The sequence below is a fragment of the Melanostigma gelatinosum genome (genome assembly GCF_949748355.1).
Source record: "Melanostigma gelatinosum genome assembly, chromosome: 23".
NCBI classification, from domain to species: domain Eukaryota; kingdom Metazoa; phylum Chordata; class Actinopteri; order Perciformes; family Zoarcidae; genus Melanostigma; species Melanostigma gelatinosum.
In genome coordinates, this window is record NC_136656.1 from 14,329,236 (window position 1) to 14,348,541 (window position 19,306).

Genomic DNA, 19,306 nt, shown 5'->3' on the forward strand with positions numbered 1-19,306 from the left:
TCAGCCCCTGTAGGAAATTTGAGTGTAGAACTGTGTGTTTAGTAGTTATAATAAAAGTGTTTGATGATTCATATTTGAGAATTCATAATTAGTCATAACCATAAGTGTTTTGGAAATGCATAATTAAGATAAGCATAAAGTGTTTTAGGATTAGTAGCTAAAAGTATAACTAGAGACATGAAGCTTTTGCCAAAGTTGCAAAAGGCTTATCTTTTATACTGAAGGATTATCATAGAGGGTTTAAGCAATAACTGACAGTCATTGAATGTGTTAAGAACTCAGGGACAGAAAGACAGACAGGCGAATATACTCCTGGGAATAAGCCAATAGGAATTGGGATAGACGGAAGGGGAGGTGTTTCGAACGGATATGAGGGCGGGACATAGGAAGACTTTTTCTCTCTCTTAGCTAGGCTCCGAGGGGACGGATGTGTCTTCTGGGAGCAGGGGGAGTTTTTTGCAAATGTGGGTTAATTCGTGTAATATTTCATGGAAGTAATGTACTCCGCTGTATATCTGTAATTGCATCAGCAGGATGAAATTCCTTTTAACTGTAAACCGGCTTCGGTAACGTTTTTAGCACCGTGGGACTGCAAAGCTAGCAGGTCCACGTGTGCTAGGCTTGCTCCTCTTTCTTTGTGGGGACATTTTTCCCTCCACACCCCTCCTTTCATTTTATTTCCTTCACCTCTCCTTGCCCTTCAAACCCACTCCTCCTCTTCCTCCTCCTCCGTCTCGTCTAGATCCACTCATCCACCCATGACAGTCATGCCGCTTTTGCTTTTATGGATTGTCCTCATGGTGAATCTCAGTGAGATCATTTACAGTGCAGAGACTGAGAAAAGTGCAAGAGAAGCAGGGGGAGCAAGTTCACAGTGATGTATTGATTAACCTCTCACATCAGACGGGAGGTTAATCATCTCTCTGTGATATTGCTGTGGCGATATCTACTCTTTTAAAGCTGTTTTAAATCACCTTTATATTGAAAACCATTGACAGACCTTAACCATTGGGCTAAGACCTTTTATCCGCCTATCTTCTATGAAGTATGTCAGAGACATCCGTCAGGACTGTTTGTTTCATTCCTGTAGGTAAAAGCTACAGGTTTGTTTGTTATCAGTTTAAATTATATGAACTTTGTTTCTAAGCATAGACTGTATAATAGAGGTGGACGTAGCCACTGTGACGTCACCTTTTGGAACATAATGTGCTTACTCTACTTCTCCCTTGATTTATTACCTCAGTAAACATTGTAAACATGAGTTTATGGTCTCAATATCTAGTTTCAAGTCTTCTTCAATACAGCATGATGTTAATTTAGTACATTATGGTCCATTTAGAGTCAAATAGACCAGTGATTCTTAACCATAGGGCCGCGGCCCATGATAGGGCCGCGGCCCATGATTGGGCCGCGAGCGCCACCTAGAGGGCCGCGAAAAACTTTCAGTTTTGCACCTGTGGGCCGCGAGGGCCGCGGGACCGCATAGGTTATCAATTGAAGACACCAGAGATATCACTGTTATCCATGAGACGCTCAGTTACAATACAGCTTCCCACCACCTGGTGGCGGTAATGCGTCAGTCAGTTGTTTAACAAGCTGCAATAAGCAGAAGAAGACACTCAGCTAGCCGCTAGCCTGTAGCGAAAGTTATGGATAAGTTATTAAAAAGAAAAAATGAAGATGACAGTGGTGCCATACCCCCCAAAAGTCTAAATGTGTGCGCAAGTACAACCCTGACTTTCTTAAGTACGGCTTTGTGAACGGAGGCAACGAGGCAGAGCCGAGGGCTCAGTGTGTGGAATGTGAGCTAATGCTATCAAACGAAGCACTGAAGCCTTCAAAAATAAAGAGACACGTAGCGACGACACATCCAACGCTCGTGGGAACGTCTGTTGGGCTTCTTGTTGTGTATGCAGGTTTACATACACATGATAATAAATGTCTTTGTGATCATCACATTGTATCATCTCATTTATTTAACAAGGGTTTTGCCTGTTCAACACCGGCATCCTCAATCCCCTCCCCTTCCGTTCCTACGGCTTGTTTGCGCAAATACGTCACAAAACATGTCCGTGTTTGGTATCCCAGCATGCCCAAAATCCTCATCTTTGCAAAGAAATCATCGATTTTCTTTCATTTCGTATGGTTTCTCCACAAAAGGAGCCCACACACACTGTCCAAAGTCGCCATAACCGCTGCAAGTCGTATCTTGCAGCATTTCGACGGAAAAAGACACATTACAGACCCGACAACGTGCTAGCGGATGTTACCATGGAGCTAATGCCGTCAGAAAACGCTGGTACTTATAGTACAAACCTTATCCTCCTCTTCCATAAGCCGTCAACCAACGTTTGCGTAACTGAGCTGTTCTCATTCTCGTTCGTGCGCTCGGTCGCAGCCATTAAGCACAGCAAGTCCGCTACTCACACACCACGTCTTCCACCATATATACATAGTTTTTGCAATTTGCAAAGGCTAATAATAAAAGGAAAATAATATAAAATCACAATATAAAGGGAGAAACACCTTTAGTGTGTCAGAATATCATGTGGTTACCATGTGTCCATTTGGGTCTCCAAATGTCCTTTTAGAGCTCCGCCTGGATCTCTTCATGAAGAAACTCTGTAGAATGGTCATACTTTGTCCAATCTTCTTCAGATTTGAGGCAGTTGTTCACTGATAGTGTAGTTACAGCCCTATACTGTCCTTTACCTGTACAGATACAGCCACCGGCAGTTATTTATACTGAAAGATACTTTTTTATTTTATGCGGACAAAAATCTTAAATTTTTACTGACTCAAAAGGCCCACTGCTCTGTTTCTGTATGACCTACAGGTTGTCTGACACTTCTGATGCATATAGTCAGAGTGGGCCCCGGGACACTTTGTACTTGAAAAGTTGGGCCCCGAGGTCAAAAAGGTTAAGAACCCCTGAAATAGACCATAAAGCAGGGGATGCTTTAGGGCGGGGCTACACTGTGATTGACAGGTTGGTACCAGAGCATTTTTCAGCAAGTTTTTGGTCGAACTAAAAGACACTCTGGGAGTCAGCTTTTCATTTATTCTGGTAAGCCTACATTTTGTTAACAAAATGAACATTCATAGCTAACGTGAATTAAGAATGCACCTTGCAAACCAAGCTAGCTAGCTATCGTTAGCTAATGGCCCCGCTGAGCCATGCACCTTACCAGCACCACCCTCTCGTCCAAATATGGTCACTTCTGGCTCCAAAAAAGACCCCAAGATGGAAACGGCCAAAGTACCAATCTCCAGGCTTCAAAACGGAGTCCACATTGTTATTTTAGTGTGGCGGAAGCTTTAAATACTACGACACCCATGAGTCTCAGCTCACTTTAGAGAGGAGGCTAGTCAGGGGTGCAAGTCAGAGCTGTAGCAAATTTAAAATAAAATAATAAACATAATATATAATAACAATGTCATCATGTCGTCCAACCACATCTAAAGACAAAAAACAGCTTCCAAGTGGCCACATCTGAAGGCAGTAACGGGTTTCCAGCTGTAACACAAATTGGCATGCGCTATGTTCAAAGATTACTGAGGCCTTTAGTGGCTTATGCAGCAACATTTTAAGCTTGGTGACTGTATGTACCAAAATGCAACTAGGGAGTCGAAGTTAACTCCTCTCTGTACAGAGGCTGGTACCTTGTTACTATAAAAGTGTTAGCAGCTAACTAGCAACAATGTCCTCACTTTTGTCAGTAGCAGCAGACGCTACCATTGTTAGCTTCCCTTTGGAGATTCCAGCTGGCAGAAATCCTCAGTGCCGATTGATAATACTCTGAGTGGTAAAAGAATATTTGTCATATAATCACAACTCAAGGTCCACCGGCTGTTTCTGTACCTTTCTACCACAACTCATGGTCTTCATGGATGTGTTGCCTCAGTTGTTATGGAGTTTGTTTAGTTGTCTTTGGTCATGTAAATACAAGTGGTAGAAGGCAATCACTGACTTGAGATTATTTTATTGAAACACTACAATATCTAAAATAAACGTCCATGCTTAAAAGATGATTTGTTCATTTGAATGTCACTCCAGGGACCCTGACATGTTTTTACCTATAACTCCCCAATTGGATGGGACCCTGGCATTGTCTTCTGTTAGGGATCCACCAAGCCAATCTCCAGATTGGTGCTGTTGGACAAAAACTCCCTATTCCCTAATTTTCCTAATCGAGACCAAATTGCAATGGTGTTTGGATGATGACGTTTGGCATTTAGATTTTACAATGAATAACTTTGAGGCTATAAATACATTTCTTTTGTAAGGATCTGGAGGGCCCTGGAAGTTCCCCACAATCAATCCAGCATTCTGCCAACCAGAGGGAGGCCCCTTTTCTATTTCTTCTCTATTCGCTCTTTCTTCTGCTTGCTCTTATTCTCTTCCCTCTCCCCTCATTTGCTTCTATCCACCCAGCCTCGCCTGATTCCGCTCCGCCTCCACCTCTGCATCGCTTCCACCGCTCAATATCCAGTCAGGGCAACAGAGAGATTGGATAATGAAATGGCCACTGGCTGCCTGAATCTGCCTTCTGTCGTCCATCATCTGATTATGAGGAGGTATTCTCCTCAACGGGCCCCGTCAGATGACCAAAATTCGATCAGGTCTAATAACGGCCATGCAGTTCACTCACAAGAAGTGTAGTCTGTGTGGGTTGGTTTGGTGTGGATGGTGATTGAAAAGGGCCGTTCCTTAATGCTGACACAGAAAAATCAAGACAGGAAAGGAAGGAAGCTTCCAAACATGGGATAGTATTTTCAGTATTATTACGGTCACACTCCCAGGATGGTTATCTAATCTGCTCAAAAGGGAGAACAACGCTTGTAAGGCTTTGCTTTTGCTCTGCTCGCTTTCCACCGTGTAGGTGGTCTCGCCTACTTTTGATTAATAATAGGCTTGAGCATTAAGAACAGGCTTAGGACCTGTATGCAGAGACGGGGATTGAGCTTTGTTTGACTTGTGTAAAAGGAATGTCAAAATGTCCACATAGTGACTCATACTGTATGTGGTAGAAATTATCCCACTCTTTGGAGCATAATATTCATATTTCCTCTACTCTCTTGCCAGTTAAAGAATAAATGCTTGTCAATGACATTTTGTTGTTGTATTATGGATATATGTTATCCCAAAACTGTATGTTGAGTCCAAGGTGTTTTAATGCCAAGCCCTTAGTTTGATGTGACAGGACTGCAATCAAAAGCTGTGAAATGCAATTGTAATAAAGGTCTAATTGAAACGAAAGGCAGTGATTGTGAGCCTGCTCCACCTCTGTTGCTGATCAGGGCCTTCTGGGCTTTATTAAGAATCTCAGACATTCGACAGTTAGTTGTTTTTAGCAACATGTATCTGGTGGTTAACTGCAAGAGTCTAAAGGAGACATGCTTTCTTGTTTCCAGCACTCCTCTCTGGGCTCCATATCAAAAACCACAAGTCCCACGGGGTAAATCATCACCACGGGTAAAATTGCACATGCATCTTAAAGTATGAACAGGGTTCATAGATACGTATCAGTTAATCTGCCTTTGTGGAAAAAGCTGGATCGCTTGCGCCTATCCAATGATATCAGGAAGGGCCGGCTGCTCTCTTGAGGCCCTGTGTCAGCAAACAGAAAGCACTTCAGTCACATAAAGAGGATGACAATTACCAGCAGAGCCAACGTCACCAAGACTGGAGCCGGCCAACCATCCGCTGCTGCAGCAATGACACACATTCAGCCGTTTATACCGAAAGCTAAAGGTCTGGAAGTTGCCGATATATTAACATGGCCAATAGATAGAGGTCTGGAAGTGACCGATATATTAACATGGCCAATAGATAGAGGTCTGGAAGTGACCGATATATTAACATGGTCAATAGATAGAGGTCTGGAAGTGACCGATATATTAACATGGTCAATAGATAGAGGTCTGGAAGTGACCGATATATTAACATGGTCAATAGATAGAGGTCTGGAAGTGACCGATATATTAACATGGCCAATAGATAGAGGTCTGGAAGTGACCGATATATTAACATGGCCAATAGATAGAGGTCTGGAAGTGACCGATATATTAACATGGCCAATAGATAGAGGTCTGGAAGTGACCGATATATTAACATGGTCAATAGATAGAGGTCTGGAAGTGACCGATATATTAACATGGCCAATAGATAGAGGTCTGGAAGTGACCGATATATTAACATGGTCAATAGATAGAGGTCTGGAAGTGACCGATATATTAACATGGCCAATAGATAGAGGTCTGGAAGTGACCGATATATTAACATGGCCAATAGATAGAGGTCTGGAAGTGACCGATATATTAACATGGCCAATAGATAGAGGTCTGGAAGTGACCGATATATTAACATGGCCAATAGATAGAGGTCTGGAAGTGACCGATATATTAACATGGCCAATAGATAGAGGTCTGGAAGTGACCGATATATTAACATGGCCAATAGATAGAGGTCTGGAAGTGACCGATATATTAACATGGTCAATAGATAGAGGTCTGGAAGTGACCGATATATTAACATGGCCAATAGATAGAGGTCTGGAAGTGACCGATATATTAACATGGCCAATAGATAGAGGTCTGGAAGTGACCAATATATTAACATGGCCAATAGATAGAGGTCTGGAAGTGACCGATATATTAACATGGCCAATAGATAGAGGTCTGGAAGTTGCCGATATATTAACATGGTCAATAGATAGAGGTCTGGAAGTGACCGATATATTAACATGGCCAATAGATAGAGGTCTGGAAGTGACCGATATATTAACATGGCCAATAGATAGAGGTCTGGAAGTGACCGATATATTAACATGGCCAATAGATAGAGGTCTGGAAGTGACCGATATATTAACATGGCCAATAGATAGAGGTCTGGAAGTTGCCAATATATTAACATGGCCAATAGATAGAGGTCTGGAAGTTGCCGATATATTAACATGGTCAATAGATCTGGAAGTGACCGATATATATATATATATATATATATATATTTTTTTTTAACACACATTTGTTTTATTTTATTATTTGAATTGCTGGTTTTATGGAAATAGCCACTAAAGATAAATATACAACTCAACCAAAGGTTTCCAAAGTACCCGTTAAAACACATGGGTGATCTCATTATGACCTCATTTTCCCACAGTAATTAATCATGGATACAAGCTGGGTGATTATGATGTCATTTATTGACAGAAACCGTCGGAGCTGCACTTGTTTCTCATATTTACATTTTACCCCTAAAACATCTCAATTAAAAATGTAACCTGTGTATGCTGATGTTTATGATGATGTAATGTGATGGTTATGTAAATGTGACTTTTCCCATCTTTAATGAGTACCTATTTACAATCTCAAGTTGAAATAGTCACTGTGTGTTTCTATATATGGCTAGAAACATACATTCTGTGAGACAGCCTAGAGCTCACATGGAACTAGTTGATTCTGGTATTTTCCCCCAATTTCTCTCCTTCATCTACCAAAGCTTCTTTCAGGTATCATCCAGTGTTTCATTGCATGTTATTCTGACATTGAATTGAGTTTAGCAGTAACAAAACATCTCTCTCTCGCTCTCTCTCTCTCTCTCTCTCTCTCTCTGTCCCTCCCCAGCAGCGAGCCCCAGTTGTGGCCGGTGGGCATGGTTTTGGAGGGCAGCTCAGAGGCACTGTGTCCCCCCCCATCTCTGGAGCTGCGCCCGTCCTGCAACAAGAGCCAGCCCTCGCCTCCTCTGGGTTCAAGCTCGCAACCCCACGACGGAGTTTTCCCGGAGGACAAGGAGCCCGTCAAGTACGGAGAGCTCATCGTCTTAGGGTGAGATATTGAATTGCCAATCCCTGCTTTGTGTTTAAGAGTATGAGCTTGTGATATGTTCAGGAACCCTGAACCAGGACCCAACTTTTTCGTAATTGTTTCTTTCTGAATTTTTTTTTTATCCTTCTCAAACATTTGTAACTGCCCAGTCATAATAGGAGGTGATTTCAACACAGTTATCGACCCATCAGTGGACAGATCTAAAAATCCAAATAATAAGCGTACCTGGCAATCCACAGACATGATAAAACAGTTCATGAGTGATTTTGGTCTTGGCGATATTTGGCGATTACAGCACCCAAACTCAAGAGAATACTCATTCTTCTCACCAGTTCACCACTCATACTCACGCATTGACTTCTTCCTCAACAGCAATTCAATCATGTCTAATATTTCAGACTCGAAGATCCATCCTATCATTATTAGCGACCATGCTCCCGTAACATTTATTTGGAACAGAGTTACCCTCCATAAACCGATCACTGTGGCGCTTCAATACATCTCTTCTCAAAGACCCTCAGTTTGATAGTCTTATTTTAAAAGAGTGGGCGTCCTTCTTAGAAATAAATGATTCCCCAGAGTCATCACCAACCCTTCTGTGGGAAACATGGAAAGCAGTTTTTAGAGGAATAATCATCTCATTCTCTGTTTACAAAAAAAAGAAAGAAAAACAACAAGAAGCTGAACTGGAACAACAAATCAACCGACTCGAAACCATTAATGCAAGTAACCCAACAACGGAAACCCAGAACGAATTAAGAAAGTACAAATTCCAAATAAATGAAATTATAAATAATAAAACTCAATTCCTCATACACAGACTTAGACAAGAACATTTTCACCACAGCAATAAATCCGGTAAATATCTGGCAAATCAAATTAAACGAAATAAAGAAAAAACAACAATCTCAATCATCAAGAACTCAGCAGGGAAGCCCACAAATTCACCCGATGACATCAATAAAATCTTCAGAAGTTTTTATGCCAATCTATATTCATCAGAAAAGGACCCAAATCAAGAACACATCAATTCATTTCTCAACAGCATTGATTTAGCACAGCTTAACAAAGAACAAATCAACATACTTGACTCACCATTAACACAGGACGAACCTTTTACGGCCCTCAATCTGATGCCCAATAACAAAGCACCAGGTCCCGATGGCTTCCCAGCTGAGTTCTATAAACACTTCTGGTTCATTCTAGCTCCACTCTTTAACAAAATGATAGCTGAAATAAAACAAAATTTGCAATTTCCAGCCAACATGAATACAGCCAGTATATCACTCCTCCTCAAACCAAACAAAGATCCAACTCTTCCTTCTAGTTACCGTCCCATTTCTCTTCTCAATGTAGATATTAAAATCATCACTAAGGCATTAACTCACAGATTAGAAAAAGTCACTCCATCCATAATTCATCCAGATCAAACCGGCTTTATCAAAGGTAGACATTCATCCACTAACACACGCAGACTGTTTCATTTAATCAATTACTCATCATTACAACAAACTGGTACCATCATAGCCTCCTTGGATGCAGAAAAAGCCTTCGACAGAGTAAACTGGACATTTCTCACAAGCACATTACAAAGATTGGGCTTTGGGGAATCATTTATTAACTGGCTTAAGATTCTGTACACTTCACCTACAGCCACTGTCATCACTAATGGACAACCCTCACAAAGCTTCACACTGCACAGGGGGACTAGGCAAGGATGCCACTCTCTCCCTCACTTTGCACCATTTTCATTGAACCGTTAGCTGCAGCTATTCGTCAGAACATCGACATAAAAGGAATTCAAACACTCAACAGCCATCACAAGATCAGTCTCTATGCAGATGATATATTGCTCTTCCTACAAAACCCCTACTCATCACTACAGGAAACTATTAAAGTTATTGAATCATTCTCTAATATCTCCGACTACTCCATTAACTGGAACAAATCATCCATCCTTCCATTAGACAGTAACAGTTGGGATGGGGCAGCCCATACACCACCTATCCCTTTCTGCACAGGTGCCATCACGTATTTAGGAATACACATTTCCCCCAGGCTGTCAGACACTCAACTTCACTCCATTACTTAAAACAATAAATGCCGACCTCCTCCACTGGATGAACCTACCACTATCACTCATGGGCAGAGTTTAGCTACAGTTCAAATGACAATACTTCCTAAAATAAATTACCTTTTCACAATGATACCATCTCAACCCACCCACTCCTGGTTCAAGTCGCTTGACTCAATCGTTACTCAATTCTACTGGAAAAATAAAACACCAAGAATTAAACTGGCCACTCTACAAAAACCAAAAACACAAGGAGGACTTGTAGCTCCACATTTTTTTCACTACTCTCTATCAAATAAACTTCAGTACATTCTTAAATGGATCCACCCAACCAATCAGACAACACATGGTTAGATATAGAACAGACAGTTTGTAAGGACATTCAGATTTCTGACTTACTATTTTTAAGCCAATCTATCAAACGCCATCCTTGTTTCAACATACTAACAACAGCAGAAACTCTGACAGCCTGGTGGAAATTCCACAAAATCACTAACATCACTTTTGCACCTTCAAATTGTACTCCCATATGGAACAATCCTGATTTTCTAAGTCACAAGACACCTCTAAATCTCCACACATGGTCCGCTAAAGGCATCACTCATCTGAAACACATCTTCAATAATAACACCATGGTTTCATTCCCTCACTTGGTTCAGAAGTACGGCATCAGGAGCAATCAATGTTTGGAATATCTGCAACTCAAATCATCCGTTCAATCCAAACTTAACATTAAGGCCACTAACCTAGAATTACCCCCCTCAACCTCAGAATTAATTAATATCCCCTCTTCAAAAAAGTTAATCTCAAAAATATGTAGAGTAATATCACAGTCTGACAAAACATCATCCATACCATCAAGAAAATGGGAATCAGACCTATCCATCACACCTGATGCTGATTTCTGGAACCAAATCTGCAATAACATCGACTTCATGACTAAAAATGCCAATTTACAACTAATACAATATAAAATACTTCACAGAATTCATTACACCGGGCAAAACATGTTTCAAATGGGATTCATGTCAGATATCTGTCCACATTTCACTCAAAACAGCCCGGATAGCTTTGTTCACGCCACCTGGCACTGCACACCAGTTCATCACTTTTGGGAAGAAATAAGTGAGTCACTGTCTGTCTTGCTGGGCTGCCTCGTCCCTTTATCCCCTTCACTGTGCTTACTAGGAGACATCTCAACAATACATCTGAGTAAAACAAACCGCAAATTACTCCTTGTGGCCCTAACTATCGCCAAGAAAACTATCCTCATGAACTGGAAATCAAGGAATAACACACACATCACACACTGGAGAAACTTAATGATGGAGTATATTTCAATGGAAAATCTAACCTCATCCATCATATACAATACAACAGAACACCATTCCACCTGGTCATCCCTCACTATGTTTCTGCAAATGTGACACCACCCATTCTATTAATATTGAAATATGCATAGTGTATATATACCGGTGTATATGTATATTTTTTGTGTATTTTTTACTATTATTGATTTCTGTTTTGTTTTTCTTGCCGGACAACCAATTGAAACCCACGTACATGCACACATGAACATCCTTTTTTTTTTAATTATTATTATTATTATTATTATTTTTATATATTTTTCCCTCCATCTCAAAAGGCTCAAGGACATTCTCACACACACACACGCACACATACACACACACTGACTATATGATATTTGCTGGCTTTTATCCCACTGTTCTTGTCATCCTCTTGTTGTTATGTCTATGTATTGTCTTAATATTGTCTCGTGTCTTTCAATAAACAATTTATTTAAAAATAAATATTAAAAAAAGAGTATGAGCTTGTGATATGTTCAGGAACCCTGAACCAGGACCCAACTTGAGCCCGATCTAAATGATATTCAGTCTGATTGGGTAAGTTAGGGTAATGCTAGGGGCTCTGGTCTGGGTGTGTCCTTTGGTTCCTTGTCCAAAGACATCTAGTGTGAGTATGGCTTTTAAATCTCAAGCGCTGCCCTGTCACCAAGGTCTCCAGTAGGGTTGAGTTCTGGGTTGAGTTCTGGGAACTAAGATTAGCTTGAATATAAGAAGCAAGAGTGAAAAGAGCTCATTTGACTCGCACGCAAAGATACCATTCACACACTGAGCCACAGTGTAAAGCTTAACCTCCAGATAGACATGTTATACATTGTATACATGGTATACATTGTGTGTGAGAGAAGAATATCGCTCTCATAGGATGGTACGGTGCTATTACAGGCACAGAGACACAGACATATGCTTCCACTCCTCTGTCTATTGATCCATGCAATGGATGATGAACACTGGGTGGATGAGGAGAATGGCTTGGTCCACTGTGAATGTGATCGCAGAGAGAGTTGTGGGGGGGGGTTAACCGCCACCGACATTTTACAACATCCATCCAATCATGGCCTCTCTGTGGCCAGCAGAACATGACTGGAGAATGTTGGTCGTTCTAAATGCAGCATCATCTGGAATAATCAGGGCTGGTGATACTGGATCGCTCATCCGATCAGAAACAAATCCAAGGATATTATATCTTGACTTCCTGTTGCATTAAACATCTTAGAGAGTGACCAGTTTGGTGCCTATTTAAGTGAACACAATATTGTTTATCTAGGTTCAGGAAATCATATTCCACAGAGTCAGCCCTTATTGACCTGACTGATCAATTTGATATGGACGTTCGAAAGACATTCGATACAGTACATTGTATCCATAAATGCGAGACTATTGGCCGTGATAACCTAGCTCAGCAGTTAGTTGGTTGAAATATTACATAAGTAATCATATTCAGTGTGTAGATATTAATGGCACCTTATCAGATCCAGGAGTGTACACGTATGGTGTTCCGCAGGGATCAATCTTGAGAACAAACAATGGGAACTAACAATCAAAAAAGTAAAAAGGTGCCATCTGCCCATAAGGATACAATTTAAATGCTCATTTACACACACTCACACACTGATGGCGCAGCCTTTGGGAGCTATTTGGGGTTCCGTATCTTGCCCAAGGACACTTCTACATGTGGACTAAAGGAGCCGGGGCTCGAAATGCTGATCATCATCCGATTAGTTGATGACCCACTCCACCTCCTGAGCCACAGCTGCCACAAATAGGACAAACAATTCTCAATGCTAGTTTTAAAAAAAAGGTGTGTGTTGCCTGGATTTGGAGCTGGCCAGGACAACTATGGAAATAACAATGAAGTAAAAAAGGTTTGTTTCTTATGTCGTACCTCAATTATATGCATAGAATCCATGCCCTGACATGATGTAATTTGATTTGTACTCCTCCTTTAGTTTATAATCTGCGTCTTCCATCAATGGCGAAAAGTAAATACTCATCATAGTGTGACAAGTAAATTGAGCTTGTGAACACTTGTGTATCATCAATGTGTGTCATAATGTCATAATCATTGACAGGTGTAGTGTTTACATCCTTCTTAGCTAAGAGCCTATCAGCATATCTATCAAGGCAAAGCATTACCTTGTGGGAGTATTTATGGCTGGAAATTTGGAAGTTTGAGTCTGTTCCACAGCGAGGAGGCCAGAGCACGTGTCCCGCTGCTGTTCACAGTGGACACGCTGCAACAATAAATCTACCAAAACTGGTTTACAATTAAAAGGAATTTAATCCCACTGATGCAAGTACAGTATTTACAGTGAAGTACACTGTTTCCATGAAATATTAAATCAATAAAACCCTGTTTGCAAAAAACTCAACTCAGCTCCTCAGGTATAAAACCCGTCCGTCCTCTGAGAGCCATCACGCGAGAGAGAAAAAGACTTGAAATTAAACCACCCACATCCGTTCGAAACACATCCTCTTCCGTTTATCCCAATTCCTATTGGCTAACTTCCAGGAGTGTGTTCGCCTGTCTGCCTTTCTGTCCCTGAGTTTACCAACACATTCAATGACTGTCAGTTATGGTTTAATCCCTCTATGATAAACATTCCATATAACAGATAAGACTTTGCAACTTTTGGTAAAAGCTTCATGTCTCAAATTCTCCATCTAGCTACTAATCCTAAAACACTTTATGCTTATCTTAATTATGCATTTCCAAAACCCTTATGTTTATGACTAATTATGAATTCTTAATTATGAATCATTGAACACTTTTATTATAGCTACTAAACATAGTTCTATGCTCAAATTTCTTACAGAATTTGGACAAATGTGAGTGAAAGATAAAGCGTGTATCATCCATTTAACCCAGTTATTAACATTATCACAATTAAGTCCATTTTCTTCTTATGCTTCACAGGCACAATGGGTCGCTGGCCAATGGGGACAAGGGTCGCAGAAGAAGTCGCTTGGCCCTCTATAAGAGACCTAAAGCCAACGGGGTCAAACCTGATGTTATCCACAACGTCTCAACCCCTCTGGTGTCAAAGGTGAGTTCACAGCACTGATCAACACACTGCAGGTTGTCATTCAAACTGAAGAGGGATTTCCCCTAAACCAGGTAGAAAGGAACCAGGTTCTATATTATTATTATTTTATTATTATTTTCGAAAAATCGATTTAAAAAGGTCATCCGTAGTGAAACTGTCTATTTCTTCTGTAACACATTTATTTTCTTCTTCTTTTTACATTGGAATCTTATACTGAGGTTAATACCTCTAATGAGTGAAGCTTAGAATGTTATTGTGGAATGTGGTATTTCATAATGTCATCACCCTTAAAAGAAATTGGGGGAAAAAAAGATTTGTGGTTATTGTGGTTATATAAATGTACTTTATGTGCTCTTAGGGTGCTGCTAGGCCTATTTTGTATCTAGAAACATGTTGTGAGTTTTGGAACATTTATCTTATTTGAATGCTATTTTGAATATTTGTTTACGTTTGGACTTTAATATTAGCGGAGCCTCATCTTTATCTGCAACTGTGAAGAAAAATCTGCTCTAAACACAATGGACAATGCACGAAAAAAGAAAATGCAACATTTGAATGTGGATGATGATATCAGTCATTTTATGTAGAGCCAGCGTTGTCCCTCTAGAACAGGACAGTCCTCTGGTAGATTGTGCTGGAGGCCAGACCTTCAGCTCTCCTTGTCATGTGACCTGGATAGTGTAATTTTCATTGGCAGGCACTCAGCAACAAAAGCCAGCACAGCATCTCCTACACACTGTCACGGAGCCACTCTGTCATTGTGGAGTACACCCATGACACCAACACAGACATGTTTCAGGTCAGTGTTTGCACACACACACACGCACACACACTTACATAAACGCATGTGCACATGTGCTATGCCAACATATTGTAAGCTATTTTGTTGAGTTGATTCCGAAAAAACTCTGAGTGAACTTGAGTTCCTCCTGGTAAGCAAGGATGCAGCGTTTGGGTCTGGGGCTTTTATTGTGAAAGGTAAGAACGGAAGGAGCAATGCTGCATTCACGTGGAATCAGGCCTTTTAGTGGGCGACAGCAGGACGGTGAGATTAGGCGAGGCTATTCCTTTGTCTTTCCGATGTAAGTATTGAGTCAAACAGTAGCTGAAGCTGTCGGGCCTGTAGAGCAGTGAGGGCATCGGGAATGAAGAGGAAGCGCCGGAGTGAAAGCATCGGAGGGAGGGAAGACAATGTTGAGGAGATCAAACATACAGGAGAAGATGAGTCAGACCTCGTCTGCTCTCAGTAACTCACAGTTGTTTTTCCAACCACCTTCTCTCCACTTCAAGGAGATCCATACAAAGCCGTGACTCCAGCAGACACGATCAACAGCGCTCCATGTCTGTCTGCTGTCTGCTGTGTTTAAGGGTCATGTCACCCACATGCTTTGTTCTGTCCATGTTTATAGACATGCTAGATATGGTTCTTCCTCCGCCTGGATACAAACGCAGGCAAATTGAATTCATCTTACGCTGCTCATAGTATTGGAAAATGACATCAATGACTTCCTTTCTTCACTTCAGCAAGACGTTCAGACGATGTTTGGTCGTTCTTGCTAAAATGTTGGTTTTCTGCATCTTGCCAGAACCAATGGCCAGTGCTACCAAAAGAAAACCCAAGAAATGTTGCAGCCTATTTATAATGAACTGGAATGACTTTAGGTTATTTGTGTTGGTGCTGGTCATTCTCATCAATCTCACTGTTTGTAATTGGGGGACGTGTGGAGCCTATTCATTGGATTGTAGCCAAGTAGTTATCAGCGGGGGAAACCGACCAAATTGAACAAAAAGGAGCCCAACTAATCTCAAAAAGCACAGAACAGCAACGCTGTGACACAATGGCACGTTTAGTCACCATTGAGGGAAGCTGCAATTTAAAAAAAGAAGTGATTCGGTCAGTGACATGGATGATTTAGATTCAGAGACAACCACCGCTAATAAAAGCTGCATGGCTAGATAGGTCATTGTTTTATGATATCGATTCCTCTCTCTGGGTTCTCTCAGATTGGGCGGTCCACAGAGAGCATGATCGACTTCGTGGTGACGGACACGGCGGGCAGCGGCAGCGGTCAGGGCGGGGGCTCAGCGGGGGAGGGCGGCGGTGGAGGCCAGTCGGCCCAGAGCACCATCTCCCGCTACGCCTGCCGCATCATGTGCGAGCGCAGCGCTCCCTACACGGCCCGCATCTACGCCGCCGGCTTCGACTCCTCCAAGAACATCTTCCTCGGGGTGAGTGTTCTTCCCCTCGTGGGCGCCAGGTCTCTCCTGGAAAAAAACGCTTGGGGACCGGTAACCACGGTAACCGTGGTGAGAGCAACATCAGGGACGTGACTGTGCCACCCACGGGTGACATCATAGCTGTGAGGATGAGTGTCAATGTATGTGACCTGGCCCAAGGAAGCCTGGGAGAAGAAGGAGCAGTGTTCTCCACGCGTGTGTGTGCGTGCGTGCGTGCGTGCGTGTGTGCGTGCGTGCGTGCGTGCGTGTGTGTGTGCGTGTGTGGGTGTGTGTGTGTGTGTGTGTTGGTGTGTGTGTGTGTGTGTGAATATGCTGCTTCTGGTCATATGTAACTGTCTCAAGCTGTTGGAGACGTGTCAGTGAACATACATCATGTTATAACATACAGTGCATCAGTACATACTGTACACTGTATGTGTGTCGCTGTAGGTAATAGACCAAATAGCTCAGTCCTTTCTAGCTTATTTAGTTCCTCTGATAGATAATTGAGATCTGTTGGATCTATTTTTAGCTCCTCCGAGCTCTTACTTCAATGGGAAGACCCCACTTGGAATGAACCAGAATTACCCTGAAATAGAAAGGAGCGCTCCGCTTATGTTCATTAACGCGGGACAGTTGTGGGCCGTCAAGCCGACTCAGCAGTCCTCCGCTGGGCTCCGTCTTGCTGTATCTCCAGTTCAGTGAGTCTGGAGCCTTACCTCGCCACAGAGTCTCGCTTACAGCTAGTAGCCATTTATGAAAAGCCCAACCCTAACCCATCTGAATGTTGGAATGGCATTTTAAACATGTTTTCCAATGAACTAAACAGAGAGTAGTTATTTCCCCCTGTACTGGACTCAGTTATTATCAGACTCTTTGATATGAAAAGCTTCTGTACCTCTGTGGATAGCTGGCAGAGCGGGGCGGTCTAAAACGTGACATCGGGGTGCACCAAAGCCATGCAAGCAAATAATAGCCCTTTCTCATGATTGCATGACGTCATCCCATGCAAGATTCATCAGGAACCCCGACAACTAGGCCAGCAGTCAGGGAGATAACGTCAGCAACCAGTGCTCAGCTCAACACACACACACACACACACACATCATGACGAATGCTTGTATAACTCCACCAGCCATCAGGACTACATTCACGCTGATGTACGGAACAAATATTGTCCTTTTTATTAAAAGTCAGGCTCTGAGGTTCACCTCTGAGCTGTTTGATGGATGGGATTATTGTGTCATTGATAAATAATGCATGAGATTGCATCACTTCCTCCTCCGTCAGACCCTTCCGGTGCCGAGCTTGGAGGAGGAAGTGACACACATTTCCTCTGTCACACACTCTGAGGCTGTGATCAAATGATGAGTCCACTACATAAACTGTGTATAAGAAGTTCACCCATTGGTTTGTGGAATGCCATTTTGATAACCCATAAGCCAAACAAGTTTATTTTTGACTTGTAATTCATTTCAGCTCTGGTTTTGGTCTCCACCACCTCCTGAGAACAAGATCTGTCTGTTTAGCTGCTAAATGCTCCACGATGTTAAACAGCTAGTCTCTGAATGGGTCTCGTCTGTTGTTTGGTGCAGAGCAGGTAGAGGACGGTGGCTTTATCAGAGCTTTTTCGCTTAGCTAAGCTGATGAGAGTAGGAGACTGAACCCAAATAGTACATTTGGGACCCATAAAAACCAAAACAATGAGCTGAAAGAGGCTAAAAAGAAAGTGCAGAGTTGGTGATAATTCATCTCTACGGGTTTGTCTTTACAAGTGACACCTTTCACATTACACAGCCATTTGACCCAATGTTCACATGGTGTAATGAGAGCAGCTTTAAAGGACCCATGTGTAGGATTTAGGCTGCAGATTGAAGAGCCAGTGTTTGGTTTGTCCATTCTGGGCTACTGTAGAAACATGGCGCACTCTGTGAAAAGGACGTGCTTCCTGCCGATATATGATGGGCTCATTCTAAGCTGAAGAAAACACAACGATTCTTAGTTTCAGGTGATCATACACTATGAAAATATAGTTATGAATATTATATTCCATTTCTGCAAATAGCGTCCCCTAAATGCTACACACGGGACCTTAAAGTTTGCAAAAGGTTTTTTAGCCTTACACCTTAATCTCCATGCGTTTCTTTTACGACTGCCTCTTTCATAGATTTGTTTTCTTTGTGAAGCTACACACTGCAGACATTTGCTGTTTCATTCCATCGGAGCTAATTTGTGTTCATAAAACATCCTTTCTTTCTCTCAGGGATGGGTTCTTTCTCAAGCGTGGGCGCATCGCCGTGCATTACTCAGTACAGTAGTCATTCTGCACTGAACTAAATATAGCAGCAGAGAACAGCAACGTCAGCTGTTCTTCTAGCCAGCCACCTCTGACATCTACCTCCACTATCATCCCTCTGTGCCTCGAACCTTCACGTCTGCCTGCTCCGTGTGTGTTGCTGTGTGTCTCTCAGGAGCGCGCTGCCAAGTGGAGGACGTCGGATGGCCTGATGGACGGCCTGACCACCAATGGGGTGCTGGTGATGCACCCGGCGGGGGAGTTTGTGTCTGAGCCTGCTCCGGGTGTCTGGAGGGAAATCTCTGTTTGTGGAAACGTCTTTGCCCTGAGGGAGACTCGCTCAGCCCAACAGAGGGGAAAACTGGTAAGATGAAGAGGGCTGACGGAAAAATGACTTGTATGTTTTTTCCGATGTGGTCACAAAGTTTGAAGTTACTAAACATGATATGACCTGCAGGGATTTCTGTCGAAATTGGTTCCT

General features: G+C 42.2%; 1 protein-coding gene across 1 annotated transcript in view; it reads left to right on the plus strand.

Annotated features, from left to right (window-relative positions):
* Positions 1-19,306, plus strand: part of peli3 (pellino E3 ubiquitin protein ligase family member 3) — a 34,952-nt gene that overhangs the window by 14,187 nt on the left and 1,459 nt on the right. The window contains exons 2-6 of the mRNA XM_079295058.1: positions 7,627-7,827; positions 14,183-14,312; positions 15,010-15,111; positions 16,317-16,541; positions 19,001-19,189. Of these exons, the coding sequence (XP_079151184.1) occupies positions 7,655-7,827; positions 14,183-14,312; positions 15,010-15,111; positions 16,317-16,541; positions 19,001-19,189 (819 nt within the window). The 5' untranslated portion in view covers positions 7,627-7,654. The remainder of the gene's footprint in view (positions 1-7,626; positions 7,828-14,182; positions 14,313-15,009; positions 15,112-16,316; positions 16,542-19,000; positions 19,190-19,306) is intronic.